At 38.8% G+C, this 20035-nt stretch overlaps 1 protein-coding gene across 3 annotated transcripts in view; it reads left to right on the plus strand.

Moving 5' to 3' along the window:
* The window catches only part of FHIP2A (FHF complex subunit HOOK interacting protein 2A), a 36442-nt gene extending 16668 nt beyond the window's left edge, over positions 1–19774 (plus strand). For all 3 annotated transcript variants that reach the window (XM_054205860.1, XM_054205858.1, XM_054205859.1), the window contains 12 exons: positions 516–809; positions 1656–1852; positions 3023–3137; positions 3243–3319; positions 3433–3625; positions 4839–5008; positions 5909–6052; positions 7773–7863; positions 9579–9722; positions 14030–14170; positions 15257–15360; positions 15453–19774. In XM_054205860.1, the coding sequence (XP_054061835.1) occupies positions 516–809; positions 1656–1852; positions 3023–3137; positions 3243–3319; positions 3433–3625; positions 4839–5008; positions 5909–6052; positions 7773–7863; positions 9579–9722; positions 14030–14170; positions 15257–15360; positions 15453–15558 (1776 nt within the window). In that variant the 3' untranslated portion in view covers positions 15559–19774. The remainder of the gene's footprint in view (positions 1–515; positions 810–1655; positions 1853–3022; positions 3138–3242; positions 3320–3432; positions 3626–4838; positions 5009–5908; positions 6053–7772; positions 7864–9578; positions 9723–14029; positions 14171–15256; positions 15361–15452) is intronic.
* Positions 19775–20035: the final 261 nt, after the last annotated feature.

The raw sequence follows: 20035 nt of genomic DNA on the forward strand, positions 1-20035 counted from the left end.
TTTGCTGTCATAAAAGGTGTTTTTTTCCCTTTCCTGTTGAAGATAAAATCTCAAGAAGTTTAGAATGAATTTAATTGTATGACTCCAACTGGAAATGGTGTTTCAAACATTAGATGAATTTGAGGCCTTGACCTAGAAAGGGATGTTTTGTAGTGTGTGCTAAGGTCTAAAGGTGCACTCATAAGGTAAATGAAAAACTTCTATCAAATAGTGGGCAAATCAAGTGAATATGTGCCTTCAGTGGTGGAGAGAAAAAGATGCCATCTCTTTGTAGATGGCATATTCAGCCTTGAAGCAAAATGGTACAGGCCTTAGCGAAATTTTAGCAGATTAAAAAATGTGCTAGGTTTAAAGACTCCCACGCTCCTGCAACCCATTACATTCTATGTGGTTACTGTATCCAGCCTTGTAGGGAACTACTTCAAATGATGGTGTAAAAAGTTGGCCTTTAGCAAATTTCTGCTTCAGGATGAACAGTAATTGCAACCATGTAATTCCAACAAAATGCTTTGCAGAGTAAGTTAAAAGCAATGGCTTCCAAGGGATCAGCAGGTATAATCACAGAAGACATGCTAAAAGGCCAAGACTCTTTGACAACAGACACAGGACAGCCCCTTCAGCCTGAAGAAATACCTAGTGCCTCTGGAGCGGAGCAGATGGAGAAGGAAGATGACCTCCCTCAACAGGCGGATGATCTCTCTTTCAGTCTGGATGAACTAAATGTCACATCATCACCCGAGTCCTCCACTGTTTGTCCAAATCAAGACTATAATTTAGTGAATTCTCTACTAAACCTCACCAAAAGTCCCGTGAGTTGATGTTTTTTTGTTCTTTTTAATGTGATAAAATGATGAAATAGTTTGAATGCTCTGCGAGGTGGGAAGCAGGAGTGAATATACATGTATGTACATGCTGGTTTTTAACTATAAAAAGTAAAATGAGGTTTGTTTTGCAGGTGGTTTTTGTAAATTGGTAATCTTCTTTGCCAATTCAGGTTAAAGTAAAAATATTATTTTTGAAAATTAAGTTTGTTAATCATAATGTGGGTTTTGATCAATTTATATAGGATGCTGCATGTTTCACAGACATGCTCCGTAGGATCATCATTAGATTAAATATACCACAAGAGAATATTTAAAAAACTACTTTCAATTGTACTGACTTAACCAAACCCCCTTTTTTTTATAAGTGGACTGGGGGGTTTGATTTCTTTTAAAAACAACTGCTGCATGTCTTACCCAGTTCCATCCTCAATTTCATACTCAGACTCTTTCAGAAAACTTAGAGGAGGGTTGGGTCAGCCTGTAATTCCTACAGCAGTCTTGAGAGCAGAAAACTGAGTCTACCGATATACTCGTTATCATTAAGTGATATTTTACATTTTCTAATATGTTGATCTTAAGCTGACCTACAGCACTAGTTCTGTCAAGCTGAAGGTTGCATTCATAGTATTTGACATAGATTCAGGTGAGATTCTTTATTTTGTACCATCCAAATCTACTAGAATGAAGTTTTAATGACTGAAAAGGCAACAAAAATAAGCGCATTTGCTTGCTGTGGGGAAATAGAGAGGTTTTATATGGGAGGTGCTTGCTTCTTGATTTCAAGTGAGCTTCATTCACCCTCTGATTAATTCTTCCATGCCCTTCTGCCAGGACGGCCGGATAGCAGTGAAGGCCTGTGAAGGCCTCATGCTTTTGGTGAGTTTGCCAGAACCAGCAGCTGCCAAGTGCCTGACTCAAAACACTTGTTTATGTGAATTGTTGACAGACAGGCTGGCCACCCTCTACAAAGCCCTGCCTCAGTCACTGGATCCCTTAGACATTGAAACAGTGGAGGCAATTAACTGGGGGTAAGAACTTTATTTTTGTATTTAATACCCAAGGCGATTTTACACCCCTCCCTGAAACTAGTTTTCTATAGGTAGATAAGATGTATAAAATATTCACACCCCAATGCTAAAGTCTCAAGAGCAGAGCTGAGATCCCAGCCACAGCGCAGTGGTACATTGGACTTCGGGAGTCCACGTGATTTCTGACACGGGGCCAGGTTTGGCTGCCAGTCCCTTGCAGAGATTCCTCAGGGGCCAGGTTTTTCCACTGAATTACTTTAACAATTTGTAGCGGCGTAGCTGCAGTATCAGGTACAAATTATTTTCTTCTTCAGATGTTAAGGATTTCAGAAACAAACTTTTCACTGTACACAGTGAGCACTGTAACCTGTTGCAGGGGGCTGTTGTTGCAAAACTTTTGCAGTAAGAAAGAAGAAGGAAAGAGTTACTGCATAACTTATCAGCATGAAGCAAAAGCTACATGCCAGTTATCCTACCTGCTTGCATGTTAGATTCTCAAAACTCTTCTCTTCCCCTCTCTGCTTTCATTGTTATGAATTGCTCGTGATCTGTTAGTGCTGAGACAAAAAGTAGGTATATGCAAAATAACTACCAAAATTTCTAGGGGCTGGAGTTTGAAGTTAGAAGGGAAAAAACAACTTTGAATAGTGGGATAAATAATAATTGGGCTGCTTTACCTAAGAAAATGGCGCATTTGTTATTCTGTAGAGGCTATAAATTGAGATACATGCTTTTTTCTGAAAGATACAATCTAGTTCAATTCTAGTTCACTTGTGTGGTTTTGGTGGACTTGATTGAGGTTGTTACAGAGTAGAGGAGAACAATTGCCTTCATTTTATGGTTCTCTGACTACAGGAGTTATTGATTCGGTTTCTGTGGTCTGTGTTTCCTGGGAGGACAGACTAGGTGATCAGTTTTCCCTTCTAACTCAAGAAATACTTAAACAAACAGAGCTGTTCTGCTGTACATGCTACGTATCCTTTAGCATGCCAGAGAAAACCTGTGTAATCGTAGCACTGCCAGATGAGTAGAGACTGGCAAAAACGCTAGTTTAGTGTTCACTTCATTGCAAGTAGATCATTAATTATTCTGTTAAGTTCAATAAGAATGAAGTCCAGGATTCTTCAATTACTTGTAGACTAAATAAGTATTTTTCCCTGTGTTCTCTAGTTTGGATTCCTATAGCCATAAAGAAGATGCATCTGCTTTTCCAGGGAAAAGAGCGTTGATTTCATTTCTTTCATGGTTTGACTACTGTGATCAGCTCATCAAAGAAGCACAAAAGGTTTGAAATGTTTGCAGATGATACAAATATATTCAGCAAATAAGTAGTTCCAGTTGTTTCTTAGCTTTTGAGTTTGAGACATACTATTTTGTACTTTTGTTTCAGACTGCTGCTGTTGCTATGGCAAAAGCTGTGCGGGAACGATTTTTCATTGATGTTATGGAACCCCAGCTGATGCAAACGTGCGTAGCAATCCTACAAGACACAACCAACAGAATCTGAATTTAGCTGGTGGGTTGTTTTTTTTTTTTCAGCTGAAATTCACTACATATCTGACAGGAAATTTTTTGTTCAGTTCAGAGATCGGAATCCTCACATCAACGGCACTATTGCATCGCATTGTTCGTCAAGTGACTTCAGATGTCCTGCTGCAGGAAGTAGTTTATTTTATACTTGGAGAAAACAGAGAGCCAGAAACTTTGGCAGATATCAACAGACATCCATTGCGACACAGATTAATCGAACACTGTGATCATATTTCTGATGAGGTGAGAAGTGGTAATGATTTAACAATGTTTGCCAGCCAGTTCTGTCTTGCGTAGAGTCTGTAAAAACGTCATTGTGAGGCCTTTTCATATTTATGTCAGTGAACATTTTTGCCAAGGAGAAGAGTTCGGACTGCCAGCCCTTCAAATTCCCTTTAAAAAATGAAAGTCAAGCTGTTTTCTCCAGGTAGCACATTGTTCGCATTAATAAAGATTCTTTGCTAAATTTGCCTGCCCCCTATGTATATCTAGTGCGGCTTGCTCATCTGTAAGATAAGGCAAAATCAGTTTCTGTAATTGCATTTTAATTCATGCTTTGTTATGTATTGCATCATTGTTATTTTCCATGTTGAGTCAATCCTGTCTTGTTATCACATAAGGTATAGTTTAAAACATTATTTTTTATATAAAGTGTGGTCAGGGAATATACACAATGACAATTAAAAGATGATACAATAACTTTAAGCACTTTACACACAGTAGACGTCGTTAAAATAATTTACTTCGGTGCAATCCCTCCTCAGGAGCTGCTTTCATTTCTTCCATGAAACAACCTCCACCCTGTACTTTTTCAAATAAGAACGAAGCTTGCCTGAAATACAGATCTATGCCTTCATATATCCATTTTTTTTTAGTATGCTTACCTGCTCACCCAGAGTTATCTGTATAAATTACTTGTTCTTTGCAAAGCTAAGCACTCTGAAGCTGTCTTTAAAAACAGTCTCTGTATTGCTTAAAGTCAGTCTCCTTTTAAAAGCCTACATAATATCTCCATGTAAAAATCTTAGCCTATAGTTCTAGTCACAATATCCCAATATTACTTTGTTTTATTCTGGGTATTTATTACTCTCTGGAAGTCCTGTTCTGTGTCGCACTTGCACAATGATAACCATCTTCCAGCATGGATCTGATTGTAATATGGAAAGCTAAGTTGTAAGTTCTACGGATGTTCTTTGCATTGTTATTTTGGCAGATTTTTGGAACAGTTTTTGTTTTACAGGAAAAAAATACATCCAGATATTGATTTTCAAATATGTGTTAACTCTTCATACATGTTTATACCACATTCAGCATAACAATTTCCTAATTTTGTAAGGATTTTTGCTTCCTTCCATAATGTAAATAAGTAATGGCAATGTTCTAGGATGTACAAACCAGATAAAAGGCAAAAAGTGTAAGGCAGCAGTTTGTTGAATTTTTACTTTTTATGTTGCAGATCAGCATAATGACTTTACGAATGTTTGAGCACCTTTTGCAAAAACCCAATGAACACATCCTTTATAATTTGGTTCTGAGAAATTTAGAAGAGAGAAACTATATGGAATACAAGCCTCTCTGTCAAGAAGATAAAGATGTGGTAGAAAATGGACAGATTGCAGGAGCAGTGTAAGTTTCTCTTTTAAGGGAAGTTTTCACAACAGGGAACTTGGATCCTTATTTTTAAAACAAAACAGAGGTTTTTTTCAGTAATTGAAAGAAAAGTGAGCACAGATAGCACTATGAGTGCTCTATGTATTAATCCATATCCAGAAGTGATGCAGAAATTATTATATCAGTAATTTATAGCAGTTTTTAGAACAGTAACAGAAAAGTTAATTTAGAACAGTAACAGAAAAGAAAATTATCAAAAGCCTCTTTCCAGAACAATAGATACTCAAAGGTCTTCATATATCAATTTACTTATGCATCTACTTAGCTTAAGTCTATGCATGTTTGTATTGTTTTCAGTGAGATTAGTCTTGAAGTCAATAATTTAAGGTGTCTTGCTTACATTTATGGTCTTGAATAATTTTTTGATGGATGAACTTTTCTGGAACACTTTATGTAAAGTCCTTTAAGTACCCTACGTATCTCTTTTAACTCCTTTTTTTAATCATGGAGGGGTGAGAGCTAGTCACACCAGCTATTTTAGGCATTTTAATTTAGATATTTCTGAGTCATCTAAACAACGTCTAATGATTTCCTGGAGTATAACTCTCTCTCTTGTAAAAAATGTGGCTAAAGAGTTTAAGTGATTTAATGCAGTGATTTTGTACGAGTCAAAAATGTCTACTCTTTTGTTCAGATCCAGAAGTTATGATTTTTCTTCAAAATAAAATTTGTTGAGTATTTGTAAAGGTTGGTATTTCTGCATATTAATTAGGTAAAAAGATATGCATATGATAGTGATCTGGAAAACATCCTAGTTGTTCAGAGAAGGAAAATAGAAAGCATGCCTTTTGACCCAGAGATTAGGCCTTTCATAACATTCTATGAATAATGATTTTGTCTAATATAATCTCACAGAGACCTAGAGGAAGATCCGTTATTTACTGATCTGTCTCCAGATAACACGTTATCAGCTCAGGAATGGCTCAGTGCTTCTCCACCTGTCAGTCCAGAACATCCAAAAAATGATGGGAAGACTGAAGTTCATAAAATTGTAAATAGGTAAGCTGAAACAAACACTTAAAGAAATCTGAATGTGTGGGTGTCTGCACACACTGTGCAAATTAAATGTACGCTGTAATGGATGTTATTCTGCCAGCTGGTAAAATGACTCCACAGAAGGAAATTATGTGGCATTTTATCAGAAAGCTACTCCTGAAAGATTAGAGCTTACAATAAGTAAAAATTATTCAACATAAATGAGAAAAATAGAAGAACTTTACAGCTAATAGTCTAGTTGAATACTCAGAATTCATGATGAAAGCCTCATTGATTATAAAACTTTTTTTTCTCAAAAATATTTGCTATACTTAAACTGCTGTTACAAGACTTGACCTTCCTGGAGAAGTCTGGGGAGTCTTGCCATAAACGTTTTAGGGGGAAAAAACCATAAAACCTAAAAGGTCTTAAAGTTCCTTAAACACATATATAAAAGGAAATATTTGCTATGCTAGAGAGAACCCTCTGTTCCCTGAAAATCCAGGGGCATCTCTGTGACCTGTAACATACCGTTGTGCATGTTAGATGTTCTGCAAATTGGATATCACAAAGAGGACAGACTCTGCTCTAAGCAACTTAGTGATGGTAATTCTCTTAGCAACTAATATTAGGACAAATGCTGTTTGCTCTGTTAATACATGGTAGCAAAGCAGCACTGGTATTTCAGTGATGACCTTTCTACTTACTCAGAAGTAATCGAAGGTGTTAGCTAAAGAGGCAAACAGCTTGAGGACAGCCAGCGTAGAATGGCATAGCTGCTTCTTGCCCTCTTTCCCCCAGTACTGCTATATATAGTTTATGGTGGACACGGTTTGGAGCAAAGACGCAAAGAACGTTCTCCTAAATTCACCTCGTGTGATCTCCATCAGTGAATAGAAATGTTTTCAGTTTTTGCAGTGTTTTGCAAATCTGTATTTTTTTTGGATAAGATGAACTCCATACGAAAAGTCAGCTGCTACATATTTCTGCACATAAATCTTACAGGAGCCTCCAGCAGTTCTTGGGGTGTGGAGAAAGCTGAAGTTTGGAAGTAGGTTCCAAAGACTGAGTTGTATTTTGCTGTCCAGAAATTTTAGGGTTTTATATTTATTTTTCAAAGACAGTTCCTCTCTAATAAGATTCAGAATTTCCTGATGCTTTTTAGGTCAGCTGTTGGTGAAGTAATAAGGACATATAGTATTTGCACCACATACCTGGCACTGGGATATTTATATGCAAATATTCCTGTGTGTTCTTAGATGTTCATTTTGTACCACAACAAACTATGGTAAATAAAAGTGCCTATGCAGTAGGTTAAGAAGAATTTTAACTGTAATTCTCCTTCTCTTTTGGCTCATTTATTCCTCAGTATATTTTCCATATGCTCCAGTAAGATGGAGTCTGACCTTTACAAATTCATAACCTGGTTATGAATATTCCTTTTCATCTCCATTCTGTCTGGCTAATTCTCAGAAAATGCTTCCACTGAGGTTTTTACCTTTAGTGCTAGATACAACAGTTCTGAAGTATACAACTCGTTGTTATAAACCGTCGTTAGAATAGATGTGCTTAAATAGATTTTGTATTCTCTGTTCTTCTCATAAAGTTCTGGTAGAATCTGTGGATTACTTGGGCAGACAATTCAGTATTGTGTACACTGTTACAGATGATGAGCAAGTATTGATTTAGTGCTCTGTAGATTCTAGGGGTTCATTAATGTACTTTTTTGTTTTTTCCTCTTTAGTTTTCTCTGTCTTGTACCTGATGAAGCTAAGTCATCATACCATGTGGAGGGTACAGGTTATGATACTTACCTCAGAGATGCCCACAGACAAGTAAGTCAGTGAAGTCTTCCTTAGTCCTTGAGAATTTGAAATGCTTGCGAGAAAATACAAATGGTTCTATAAATAGTCCTACTAAATGCATCTTTTGGTAATGGAAGATGGGAAAATTCAATTTTTATTTTCTAATGAAAACTTACCTTTGGAGATCTTTTGACGGTGAATCCACCTTGTATTACTCTAGTGGGAATAATGGATGACATTAAATGCATTAATATTCATACAACAAATACACTGAGAGAAAATCTGAACTGCAGATAGATTCTTAATTTGCTTTGCATTTATCTGCATTCTCTTGGAGAATTGCCTGCCAAGCTGTTTGAAAGGACTAAAGGGAAATTAAAATGCTGCATAGGAGTTACGCAATCTGGGACTTTAAAAATAAAGGCTCATCACAGAGAACGCGCATGCAGCCTAAGGCTTTCAGGTTTGAAGTTGGGAGGTTTGGTAGGTAGGGAAAGCTTTATGATTTACTGTTTTGAAATAAATGCAGGTTTTGTTCTTACAAACATAATCTAAAGTTTCCTTTGTCAGAGGACAATCACAGTTCTTTTGCAGCTTTCTTATTGAAGCCCCGTGAATCTTCTAGAATAGAAAAAATGATGCAAAGGAGTATAGTAACTGAGACTGCTATATTTAGTAGCTACTTCAAAAATTCCATAACCTCTGAATTCTGATATCAGCAGTTTAGGATAGGAAGCTTGGATTTCTGTATTTATTATATTGTTTTATCTGTAGTCTCTCCTGAAAAAAAAGGGAATAGAAAATAGAGAATAAGGAAACAAAGGTTGATGTAATATTCCCTTATGTTCTGTTCTTGGATGCCAGAAAACACATATCATCTTTGTATTTCTTTCATGCCTTGGGGAAAAGAGTATTCTGGGAGTTATTAGAGAACAGACTTGGTTTCTGTCGCATCCTGACAATGATATGGCTACTCTTAAAATATTTTCCCCCTAAGAATAGCCCTGCCTATTGCTGTTATTACATCCAAATAGCTCTTCTGCTCCCATATTTCTATTCCTGGAAGCCTGCACAAGTAGGTAAGCTACATGCAGTGAAAAATTTCTGAGCCTGTTTTGTCTTGCTCTTGCTACTGTTTATTCCTGTGTTTCTTATTTTCGCTGCTATAACCTGTGCTCCTTTCAAGGTATGGAAGTGAGACATCAGGCAGCCCACAGCGAGGCAGAGGTTGAGAAAGACTGTTATGGGGGGTAGGAAACAAAGAGAGGGAAGAAGAAGCCCTGAAGCACTTTTCATTTGTATCCCCTGCATATACACCTGCCTTTCCTGTCCTGGGAATTAGGGAGGAGTAAAGATCGGATAGCAAGATAAGCTACCCATAATACGGTGAAAGTGGGGTAACTACTGACAACAAGAATGTATACGAATGCAATTCCTGCTTTAGAATAACCCGGATTGGGTTTTGTATTGTTGGCTTTGCTTTGTGTTTTGGCCCCAGCTGCTTTTTGGGAGCTCTGTTCTCCACTCCTTGTTTCTGAAACTACCCTAATAGCAGGAATGTCAAGAAGAAAATGAGGTGCCTGCATAGAAACTGATACTGTTTACTTCAGAATGACTATTCCTTTTAAGCTTAGATTTATCATTTAGCTACAGATTATGGTTTTAAGGTGTGTGTGGACAGTTAAAAGGAAATTAAATGGTTTCCATGGAGGTTTAAGTCTCTTTTCCTCACTACTTTTTTCTAGTTCCGGGATTATTGTGTCATCTGCTTACGGTGGGAGTGGCCTGGATCTCCCAGATCTTTAGAAAAGTGCAATTTTGAAGCATCATTTTTTGAAGGACACTTCTTAAAAGTCCTTTTTGAAAGAATGGGCAGGATTCTTGATCAGGTAAGAAAAAGCAGGTTATGAATTCCATTTCTGGTACTTTCATCACTGTTAAAGGGCTAATCTCCATAAAGGTCCCGTGGATTCCCATCACTCAGTTGCCCATTATAGCATCATATTATTGTGTAATAACCCATGTCCTTGGTGCAGGTCTCTCTAGATTGCAGGATGTTATAGTGATCAGTTTATCAATTTAACAAAAGTAGAGAACAAAAACTCTCTTATCTTTTTAGCCACCTTTTTGTGTACCAAACGTTTTCTTGACCAGAAATACAACTTGAAATTGATGAGTAAGAAAAGAATATCCTTAAGATAAAAGATGTAGCTAAGATAGCGTCTTAGGAATCATTCAGTCAGTTCTGTTTTCATTTTCCAGCATTTACACTTAGAAAGCATGTACATTTTTCAGTAAATAAAATACTGTACAGCTCCTTTCTGCCACATTTCAGTGAATTTCAATCTGGAGTCTTCTTCAGGAAACAGTTTATGTCACTGTGTAAGATGAAAAGAACTTACTGCGTCACTGCTAACATTTTCCCCAGAAAAAACTGTTATCAGTGCATGGAAAGTTTCTAGAAGGTATCCTTTTCCATCTGCAATGTAAAGTAGTTTTTTTTCCTGTTTCATTATCTTCAAATAATAAAAATATAGCTGCCAAGGGCAAACCAATGAGACGTGATCTGACTGGCTCCTTGTTCTGAAAAGGAGGTGTGACTTGTCAGACCCAGATTAGTACAAAGGAACTTAAAGAAAGTGAATTTTCCTGATGTCTGTTTCTGTATTTAGCCAGCCTGCATGACCTAGTCTTTCTGGGGAGAAGTGAAGTCAAGGCTCAGGGAGGTGAAAAGGTGGTTGCCCTGTGTGAAAACTTAATGTTTCTTTCCTCTGTCTAAACTGTGGACTTAAGTTAGTCAAGTCAACGTTGCTGCTTTATATCAAGAAGATAACTTTTCTTGCCAGTGAAACAAGCCCTGGAAATCTAGATTACCCTCCCTGTTACACCAGCTGGAGTTGCTACAGATGCAGTAGTTATGACCAGTTTCATAAGTTTGTACAATTCTTTTCTGGTTTGCATGTGGAGCTATCTACAGAATAAACAATTAGCTGTAGTAGTGCTAGATTTCCTGTTCCTAAGCAGGACAAGAACCATTTGAACATATAAATGCATAGGAAACATGTCAGGAAGCCAGTAGTAGCCCCTAGGTCAGCTCTGTGAGTGTTCAGGGCAGAAGAGTGGTTGAGAGTACCAACTTTTATAATTCAGAAGTCAAAAAAGAAAGCCAAATACTTCCATTGCTATATTGTGTATTCTCAGGGTTTTGCTACCAGTAAACATGTTCTACATGCTTCACTAGCTGAAGTGGTTATAGATCGGAGTCATGAAGACAACGGGGCATCATCAGCTCTTAGGAAAAACAAGCCTCCTGGATATGAAAACCTTGTCTGAGCAATGACACATAAATTACAAAAAAGTGAAGGACCCAAGTTACATCCCCCAAGAAACACCTGAGTGTCAGATACATATGATTACAACAAAAATAGCAGCTGGCATGGAAGCACAGTGCCCTTTTTGATATACCCTTGTCATGTGACATACCCATGACAGTGCCCTTTGTCATGTCAGCATGACACACATTTGGGTTAGTCAAGCAAAGTTTTACGATCTGTGGTGTCAAAAATGGTTCCTGACTCCAGAAGAATTAAAATGAACTGCCTGAATTGGACAGAAGGGGTAAATTACTTACATCGTACCAAACCCCTGTCGCAAAAACCAAACTGAAATTCCTAGGGGTTATTCACAGTAAAACACATAAATCACACAGGAGAAAAAAAACATAAAAAACAAAACCAAACCAACAAAACCTGAGTCCTATCAATGACAAATTTGACGTAATGGGTGCTAATGTCCAGACAAAGTGAAAAATGTGGAAAAGCCTTTAGTGGGGACACAGTACTACTTACAGATAGTGTTCGATTCTTTTTTGCTTTGTTGCAATACTATAGGTAGTTCTCGTGTTTTTATCAGTTTTTATCAGTAGATGTCGGAAAACTCTGCAGAGGTGGTAGGTATCATTTGCCTGGTTTCCGACAGAAGACAGCTGAGGCACACAAGCGAAGTAACTTGTTTTAGGCTGTTCAAATCCAGTACCTTATCTGCTAGACAGTAGCTCCTTCTTCTTGTTATTATTATACATTTCTATGTTTCCTAAGAATTCCTAAGAATTTCCTAAAAATTTAGTTATAGAGCAGTTTTTTAGGATGTTATCTGATATAAGGCCTGTACTGAATCTGCTGACATATGGACAGAAATAAAAGCTCTGTGTGAAGAAGCAGCTTTCCTTAATGCTCTCAATTAGTTCAAATCGCAACAGCAATCTGTGAACAATGCAGCACATGTTACTACTTTGTTTCCTTCTCTTCTTGTGAACGCCAGATAATGCTCATGGCTTCAAAGCTTCCTAATGAATTGAGTGACTCAGCTCTACAGTTCGGCTAGATAGGCAGTGGAATGGTTTTATGGAAGGAATTTGCGTCTCTGTCTGCGGAGTAACTTTTACACAATACCTCAAAATGTAGTCATCTCTTTTACCTATAACATCCCTGGTCCAGGCTTTGAAAGCTTCATTTGTTAGAAGATTGGGATGAATCTATTATTGGAATATCAAGTACAGAAATAACTGCCGTTGATTGGGAGAAATGCGTGCTTTCACTTCAAAAGGTCTATAAGACAGCTGCCTTTGCAATGCAGTAGTGTGTGGTAATGAATTCAGGAATAACGTACCTAAATGTTAGTTAGGCGTCTACGTCTAGTCAGCAGAAATTTTGTGAGAACAGCCCCGGTAGTCTCTGGAGCTGTTAGACTGCAAAGCAAGTAGGTGTCTCTTTTAGTGTGAAGTGAATCACCATCTCAGCTTCCTTGACTGTATTGACTGAAAACTTGACTCGGTTGCCTGAACTGAGGTATCTGTTGCCGTTTTTGTGATGCCCAAGACTGTCTCACAAGCTTCCGGTTACAACACCGATCTTGCAGGATCCATGCTCTGTGGAACTGTCAAGAGACCAGCATCTGAGCATCTGAGATGGCACGAGATGTTTGTGTGTGGGCAAGTGTATTAAGTGTCAGATTTCTGTTGAGTAGGCTAATGCGAGTTTAGACGTGTAGACACATCTAAATATATCTGTCTTAATCTGAAGCTGAATTCTTCCAAATCTTACAATCTGGAAAAGGGAAGAATCTGTGCTCTGATTCTTCAGTGGGATGCTAACTTGAGAGCATAAAGATGATAATTTGAGCCCATGAAATCATCCCCTTCTAGACGTGATTACGCCACTTTGCAATCAAAGGGATTGAGTGAGGGCCTTGTAATCCACTTCAGGAGAAATCAATAAGGTGAAGTTAAGCCATCTGGGTGTCGGTAACGTCTTCAGACTGGCATAGGTGTGTACCAAGGGAATGCCTGGCCATCTCTTATCAACGTAGTCTGTTCCGCCACTGAATAGATGGAAGGAAATTGCACTAGTCTGCAAATTTTGGGCTGAATTAAATGTCAGCTTATTTTCACTGTGATGGAAAAAAAAAAGTACTTGAAACATAAAGAAGCTAGGGTGAAAATACTTTCTTTTAGGTAAAATCCTTTAAGCTAGGCACTATTATTTTCCTAGAAAGTTAGGTAGGTTGTTTTTTTTCTTCAGACTGATTAGCGTCTTCCAGCATCTGACAGTGTTGCCTCTCCCATTTGGTTGGTTTGGGGAAAGGAGGTGGAGAAGCAGCTCAGAATTTCATACTTCTTTCCCAGCCTAGGACCGTCTCATCTCCTGTAGCATCCTGCCACAACGTGACTGGGCCTTCTGCGATGGTTCTTTCTAAGAAAAAAGAAAGTAGAAGAGAAATACCATATTAGCCCTAAACATGGATTTGTGTGTCTCAGTTTCCTCAGCTCCTATACTTTACAGTTATGCAGGAGAAGCAAGCAGATGTTTAATTTAGGCTGAGTCCGTGCTATTTGTTTAGCTACTGAGCTGAAGAAATGTTTCACGGGAAGAGGACTTACCCAAAAATAAACAAGCGTGCAAAAGCTTTAAGTGGTTGTAGCCGTTATACAGATAATAACATTTAATAGCTAACTGTCATATTCGCATCACCCCTGTCGTGGAAAGCAGAAGTTTTGGGCCTCTCTTCTTATCTAACTTTTTATCTTTATATATTCATAACCCTGTGTATAAGGTTCTAGTAGTTGAATAAACACTGGCTGGATGAAAAGAAGCCAGCATGAAAATAACTAAGCACCGTGCTTTCCTTTTTTTTTCAGCCCTATGATGTAAATTTACAAGTTACGTCAGTGTTGTCCAAACTGTCCTTGTTTCCCCATCCTCATATCCACGAATACCTTTTGGATCCTTATGTAAACCTGGCTTCTGGCTGCAGGTCTCTCTTCTCTGTTATTGTCAGGGTGAGTAAACACACGGTTAATATTTACATATGGCCATACAGCAGTGATATATTTAGTAACTTTGTAGTTAGTGTTAGTAGTTTCTGGCTAGTTTAAGTTCGCAAATGGTTTGTCACTGAAAATAAATACTTATGCTCTTGATTTGAAAATCAGAATTATGCCTTTTGTACCAAAAACATTGAAAAATTTATTTCCCAGCATTTATTTTCATCCTGTATGTCTTGAGAATTGTTTGCTTAGTTTCATTGTGTAGATGCAGAATATCCCCTCTGGCAACGAGGTTGCTTTAAACTGGGCTGGGTCACATTGCTGTCACTTGCAGGCAGCGTCAGGTAGTGCTGTAAGAACAGGCCAAGTACAGGTTTGCACCTGGATGGGGAAGAGATGGCTTCGATTCACACACAAGCAAAGGACGCTCTTGAATACCCTGTGCCTGGATGCGTATCTCTGCTCATCCTCTTTTTCTGATGAAGGCTGTTCTTGACAATGAAGTCCTGGATTTATCGGAAGTCCCCTTCCTTTGCCTCTCTGATTCCATCTCTTCCTGCCAGACCTGCATCCTAGAAGTGCTGGCTGGGTGCCTGTCACTCCGCAGTCTTCTCAGTCAGAGATCCCTTGCCTACCCCACGCACCAGCTGTTATTAAGCTGGTCAGGAGCCTGTTAATGATGCTTGCCCAATACTAATGGAGGGCTTAGCTCCCTTTTTCCCAGCAGCCCTCCCCATTTCAAAATCTAATCTTCACTCTGTCCCCTTGCACTTTCCCTAAATCCAGGAATTTACTGGTCAATTGCCTGCATCAACATTTACTAAGACAAATTAATCGCTGGCATAATTAAAATAAGTAGTAACATTTGTGGCAACAGCTAGTAAGGCTCGAGAGTTCTGATCCTTTTGTGTCCCTCTCCGTTCTGCATCCACTCACCCTTTTTCGGGGCAGGGCAGCTACTCCGCATTTTGTTCTGTGAGCCTGTGAGGATGCCGAAGGGGGTCTGCATCGTGGGGACTGAAGGCTGTCATTCAACCTTGCTGCCAGGTGCACTGCAAAGGTGTTAACTGTGAGTGTTGATGGCATTGTGCTTTACAGGTCGTTGGGGACCTCATGGTTAGGATCCAGCGCATCCCAGATTTCACTCCCAAACTTCTGCTGGTCAGAAAACGCCTGCTGGGCTTGGAGCCGGAAGGGCCCATGTGAGTAAATACATTGCATATTCTCCAAGCCCCACGGCTGGTTTCTGTGTGTGCCAGTCCTGATTCTCTGCTGATTTTTTTTTCTTTCTCAGCATTGACCACATGACGTTACTAGAGGGCGTGATTGTGCTGGAAGAGTTCTGCAAAGAGCTGGCAGCGATTGCATTTGTGAAGTATCACGCCTCATCTACACCGTAAGCAGCCTTGCTGAGTAGCCAGGCTGGAAAACCACCTAGCCCGTCTCAGTCTATTGACAGCACCCAGATGAGAAGAGGTGGTGCCTCCTGGCAAGGTGTCGGTTGACATTTGACAGAACTGGAAGACAAGTTACTTTCACCAGATGTTGACATTGCAAGAGAGAGCGATTCGAATGGACCTAGGATACGATTGAAGGCATTTTGGGAGAAACCAATACATAGCATTTCTAGCCACTGTGTGAAGAGCTGCAAAGCTGCATGAAGAACCGCAGACATCAGACCTTGGTTGTTCTGTTATAATGACTATGTTTAGAGAGTTGGGTCTTTTGTATGTTCTGGGGCTCACATGCGCCAATTTGCTTTTTGTGACCATATTACTTTTAAAAAGCAAAGTAATTTTATAACATTTTTATGTCTTAATTCTTTTTCTTTTCAGTTGGATATATGAAAGGAAATCACAACTATAGTTGAAATGTATATTATTAAAAATGAAGAGGTTCAAAAAATCCGCCAATGCATATATAGTGGGATATATTAATGAGGAATCATTTTTGTTTTGGTGAATCTTAAAGACAACTCTGAGCTTGATTCCCCAATGGATTACTCCAGGAGATATATCAGTATAAAATCAATACTAATGAAATTAATCCTCATTCAGCATCACATCCGTAACAAATATACCTGAAGTGTATGTATTCCTAGCATGTTTGTATCTGTCATTCCAAGTGACTGCTCTTCAGGTCATCTGTGTAACTAGATTTACTTTACGTTTTTGCTTGTCAACTCTAGTTGCTTGACTCATGTCACCTTTACAGGGAAGTTAATTATAGGTCATTAGTAGTTGTTGCTGAAACAGTATTTTAATTTCATTTAAATTGGTATTTAGTCTGAATTGGTTTAAGAATCTTTTGTGCCTTGAAGATTGGAAGCATAAACGTTCTGTCATTTTTAGAAACGTTTTATTGCTTGTCTAACCATCGCAGCGGTGCCCAGCAAAAGACTGACTGATGCCAACTCAGTTAAAGCGTTGATACCATATATAGGACCAAAATTTGCCCCTGCTTTTCATAGTGCTGGGATGCAGAAGTGTCTCTCTGAGTCTTTTTCAATGTGAATACTATCAGCCAGGCCAGGCATTTGCATTGCAAGCGGAGGGCCATTCGGACCTCAGCGTGCTTTGCTTCGATTTCTCTAGCGTGACGGCAGCCTGCAGGTCTGACACTTCCTGCTGCTCACTGCCACCTACGCACTGGCAGGGTCCAGTGGCTGCGCTTCAGCCTTCAAGTCACACTGAGCGACTTGGGCAAGAGAGCGGCCCTGCTCTGCGCGCAGGGGTGTCGGAGCGCTCTCCCCTCCTGTGAGCGTGACGGCACGGGCAGGCAGGGTAGAGTTTAGCTCCTTGTGTTTACATCGTAGTTCTTTGTTTGTCTTTCCCCTCCTATTTGCACAGCTAATGCCCAATTCAGGTGTGATTGCTCATACACAAATACGGACTATTTCACTCGCTGACTAGAATTGTTCTGGATTTACATGACTGTACCTAGAATCAGACTCTGCTCTGAATCCATGCCTTTGAGGTTTGGTTTGTTTTTGTTTTTAATATTTTTGGAACCTGGATGTTGAGAGGCCTTTTAAGTTAGCAGGTTAATTAGAAGAGTGTCACAGTTAATGGGCTAAATTTAATTGTCACAGCAGTGAAGAGGGTCCTGCTGTAAAAGCTTCCAGTACGGGTTTGGCTGGAGAGAGCCGTTCTGGAACTGGGGAAACCTTTTGGCAGATAAAACCTGTATTCAGCGGCCCCCTATACTGGGAGGCTTTTGTACAAAGTGTTGCATCCATCCGGCAAACAAAAGTATGTTTTCCTTCCTCATCTCCTTTTCTTTTTTTTGTTGGTTTTTTTTTTTGCTGAATTTAGCCCTGAAGTGTTTTCAGGTCCTAGTAGCATAGTAGGGTAAGGTGTAAAAAAGTGACACTTTTTTCATTTTTGTTCTTTAGACCCATACCTTGAAAGTAGCAAATAACTTTTGGTGATGGGTATCGCAGTCAGTCCGTGTTAGAAGCTTCTTAAGGTAACGTACCTGACACACAGTCTAGAACATGTAAATGTCTACGCAGAGTGATGTTTAATACATACGTTTGTTATAAATAAGGTCCCAATTCAGCAAAGCAGTTAAAGAAAAGCTTAATTTCAAGGATTTTATTCCTAAATGACAGTCTCTTACATGAACAAAGTTAAGCTGTTGAGCACAAATGCTGATGCTTTACTGAATTTGAGTCTTTGTTGGCTTTGCTTGAGTTTAATTACTCTTTCCTCAAATTTTCTATTTTCATTATTTATTTTTTTTAAAGTGTATGTACCAGAATACTTCTAATGTCCCAATTTCAGTGGAAACCGGAAGTGATAATACTACTAGAAATGAAAGCGAGAGAAATGTTAAACAAAACTTGCACGAGCGTTCCAAGTAATTTGACAATTCAGGAAGCCATTTCATTTGAGATGCCTGATCTCAACTGAAAACATGAACATCACCTCTGTTGTTGTTGTTTTCGCTGGTACCTGAGCTCATTACACTAAGGAATTGTATCAGTCAGCTTCTGGAAGGACTGCTGCAACCTCTCTGACATTTTAATGCAAAACAGTCTACCGAGCTGCAAACCTAATTCCTTCATGCTTGTCCCTGAGAAAAATAAGTAGATGCAACTATAAGCGCTCTTAAATTCAGGAAAGAATTGTTCAGTCTCCAGCAACATTGGTGATGTTCTTGCAAACCAAATGTTATTTAGCTGATAAATTTGTAAGACATGGATCCATCCTGACAGAAGGGAAGCAATCCCTAAAGTTGCTTTAGCCTAAACTGCTTTTGTGAGTGCCGCCTACAAACCCTTAATTACCATACATGGTGACAATGACCTTTATTTTTGTAAAAGTGATTTAATCTTCCTTAAGAGATGGAACTCGTTTAATTATTTTTTGTGGTGATATTTTTCATGCACTTTTTTTTTTAGAAAAAAAAAAAAGATTAGAAGTTAGTTCAGGTCCATGTTTTCACCTTTCCAATCTATGCATGTTACTGAGGTGCCCATTTTGTTTCTGTGTGTGTGTGTTTGTATGTGGTTATTTATTACCCAGAGATGGACACCCGAGAAACGGTATGGCCTGAAGCTCACAGCAAATGCAGATCCTCCAGATGTCGGTGGGAAATGCAAGTGCTTATCACCTTAGAAAATACGGCCACTAGTAGTAGATTGAAATACTTGAGAGCTAATGCTAGAATAATTTTGTATTTCAAAAAGCGGATCCAAACCACATTTTAATCCTGATGCACATGTCTGTAAATAGACACATTTTTACTTTTTTTTCCATTTATAGTATGTATTTGATTTAGACTCCAATGTAGAAAATTTTGTAATAAGCCATGCGCTAGCTCTGGTAGAACAAGTTTGCCCTTAGTTTCTCATATGACTGTAATATTCCCGGTATTCAGATCCTGTCTGTGTAACGTTCTTACTTTGTATTTGTCTGTGCAATATAAAAGCTGTGGCTTGATACACAGCTTGAGTCTGGTTGTACATCACCTATGTATATATATACATATATATATATATATAAGGACCAGAATCCCGAGCTTGCTTACACTACGATTAGTGTAAAGATCGTCGCACTTGATTTTACAGGGCACAAGTAACCATGGAACGGCTTTGCAAATGCATGGTAATTTCTACCATAACCTGCTGTGTAATTTCACAGATGACATTTTGTTAGTGCTATTTGTCTTGCTAAAAGAAATGCTGAAGCCGAAGTGCTAGGTAAAACCGAAGGATTATGGAGTAGACTTGGGGCTACATGGGAAATCCATATCTGATATTGCATATCATACAGAGTTTTCAAGCCATGATCCTCAGTGCTTTCTGTGCCCTGTAAAATAGTGTAACTATATAAAATATATACTCCTTGTTTTGCCTCCTGCCTTGTTTACATTAAACAGAGGATATTGAGTAAAATTTTTCTATTAAACTTTGTGTAGGTCACTTACTGACAGTGTTGCCAAGGTTTCGCAGGTGTGGGATTTCCAATGAGGAATTGTTGAAACAGCCACCTTACCAGGCATACAATATTAAATTTTATGAAGGAGGTTGTGATAAAAACCAACTTTTTGTGCTAAAAAATGCATGGAGGATTAAAAGGGATATTCTCAAAATAAATTAATTTCAACGAAGAGACTGCTTCTATTATTACAGAATCCATAACAGGTTTTGTGTGGATGACCTTGAGACCGAAAATGTTGTAACATTTTACATCATGCCTTTGATCCTGAAGTCCTTTCATTTATTTTGAGTCTGTCGCTGCAGCATCTTCTGGGATGAACGCGTTTCCTGTGCTGTGCCGTGCCGCACTGTGCAGGGCTGGGAGAGAATCAGCATACTCTGGCCCATGAAAATTGGAAGCTAAGGGAAACAGCCGGGATGGGCTCCTCCTG

This window comes from Rissa tridactyla, chromosome 6 (genome assembly GCF_028500815.1).
Source record: "Rissa tridactyla isolate bRisTri1 chromosome 6, bRisTri1.patW.cur.20221130, whole genome shotgun sequence".
NCBI classification, from domain to species: Eukaryota; Metazoa; Chordata; class Aves; order Charadriiformes; family Laridae; genus Rissa; species Rissa tridactyla.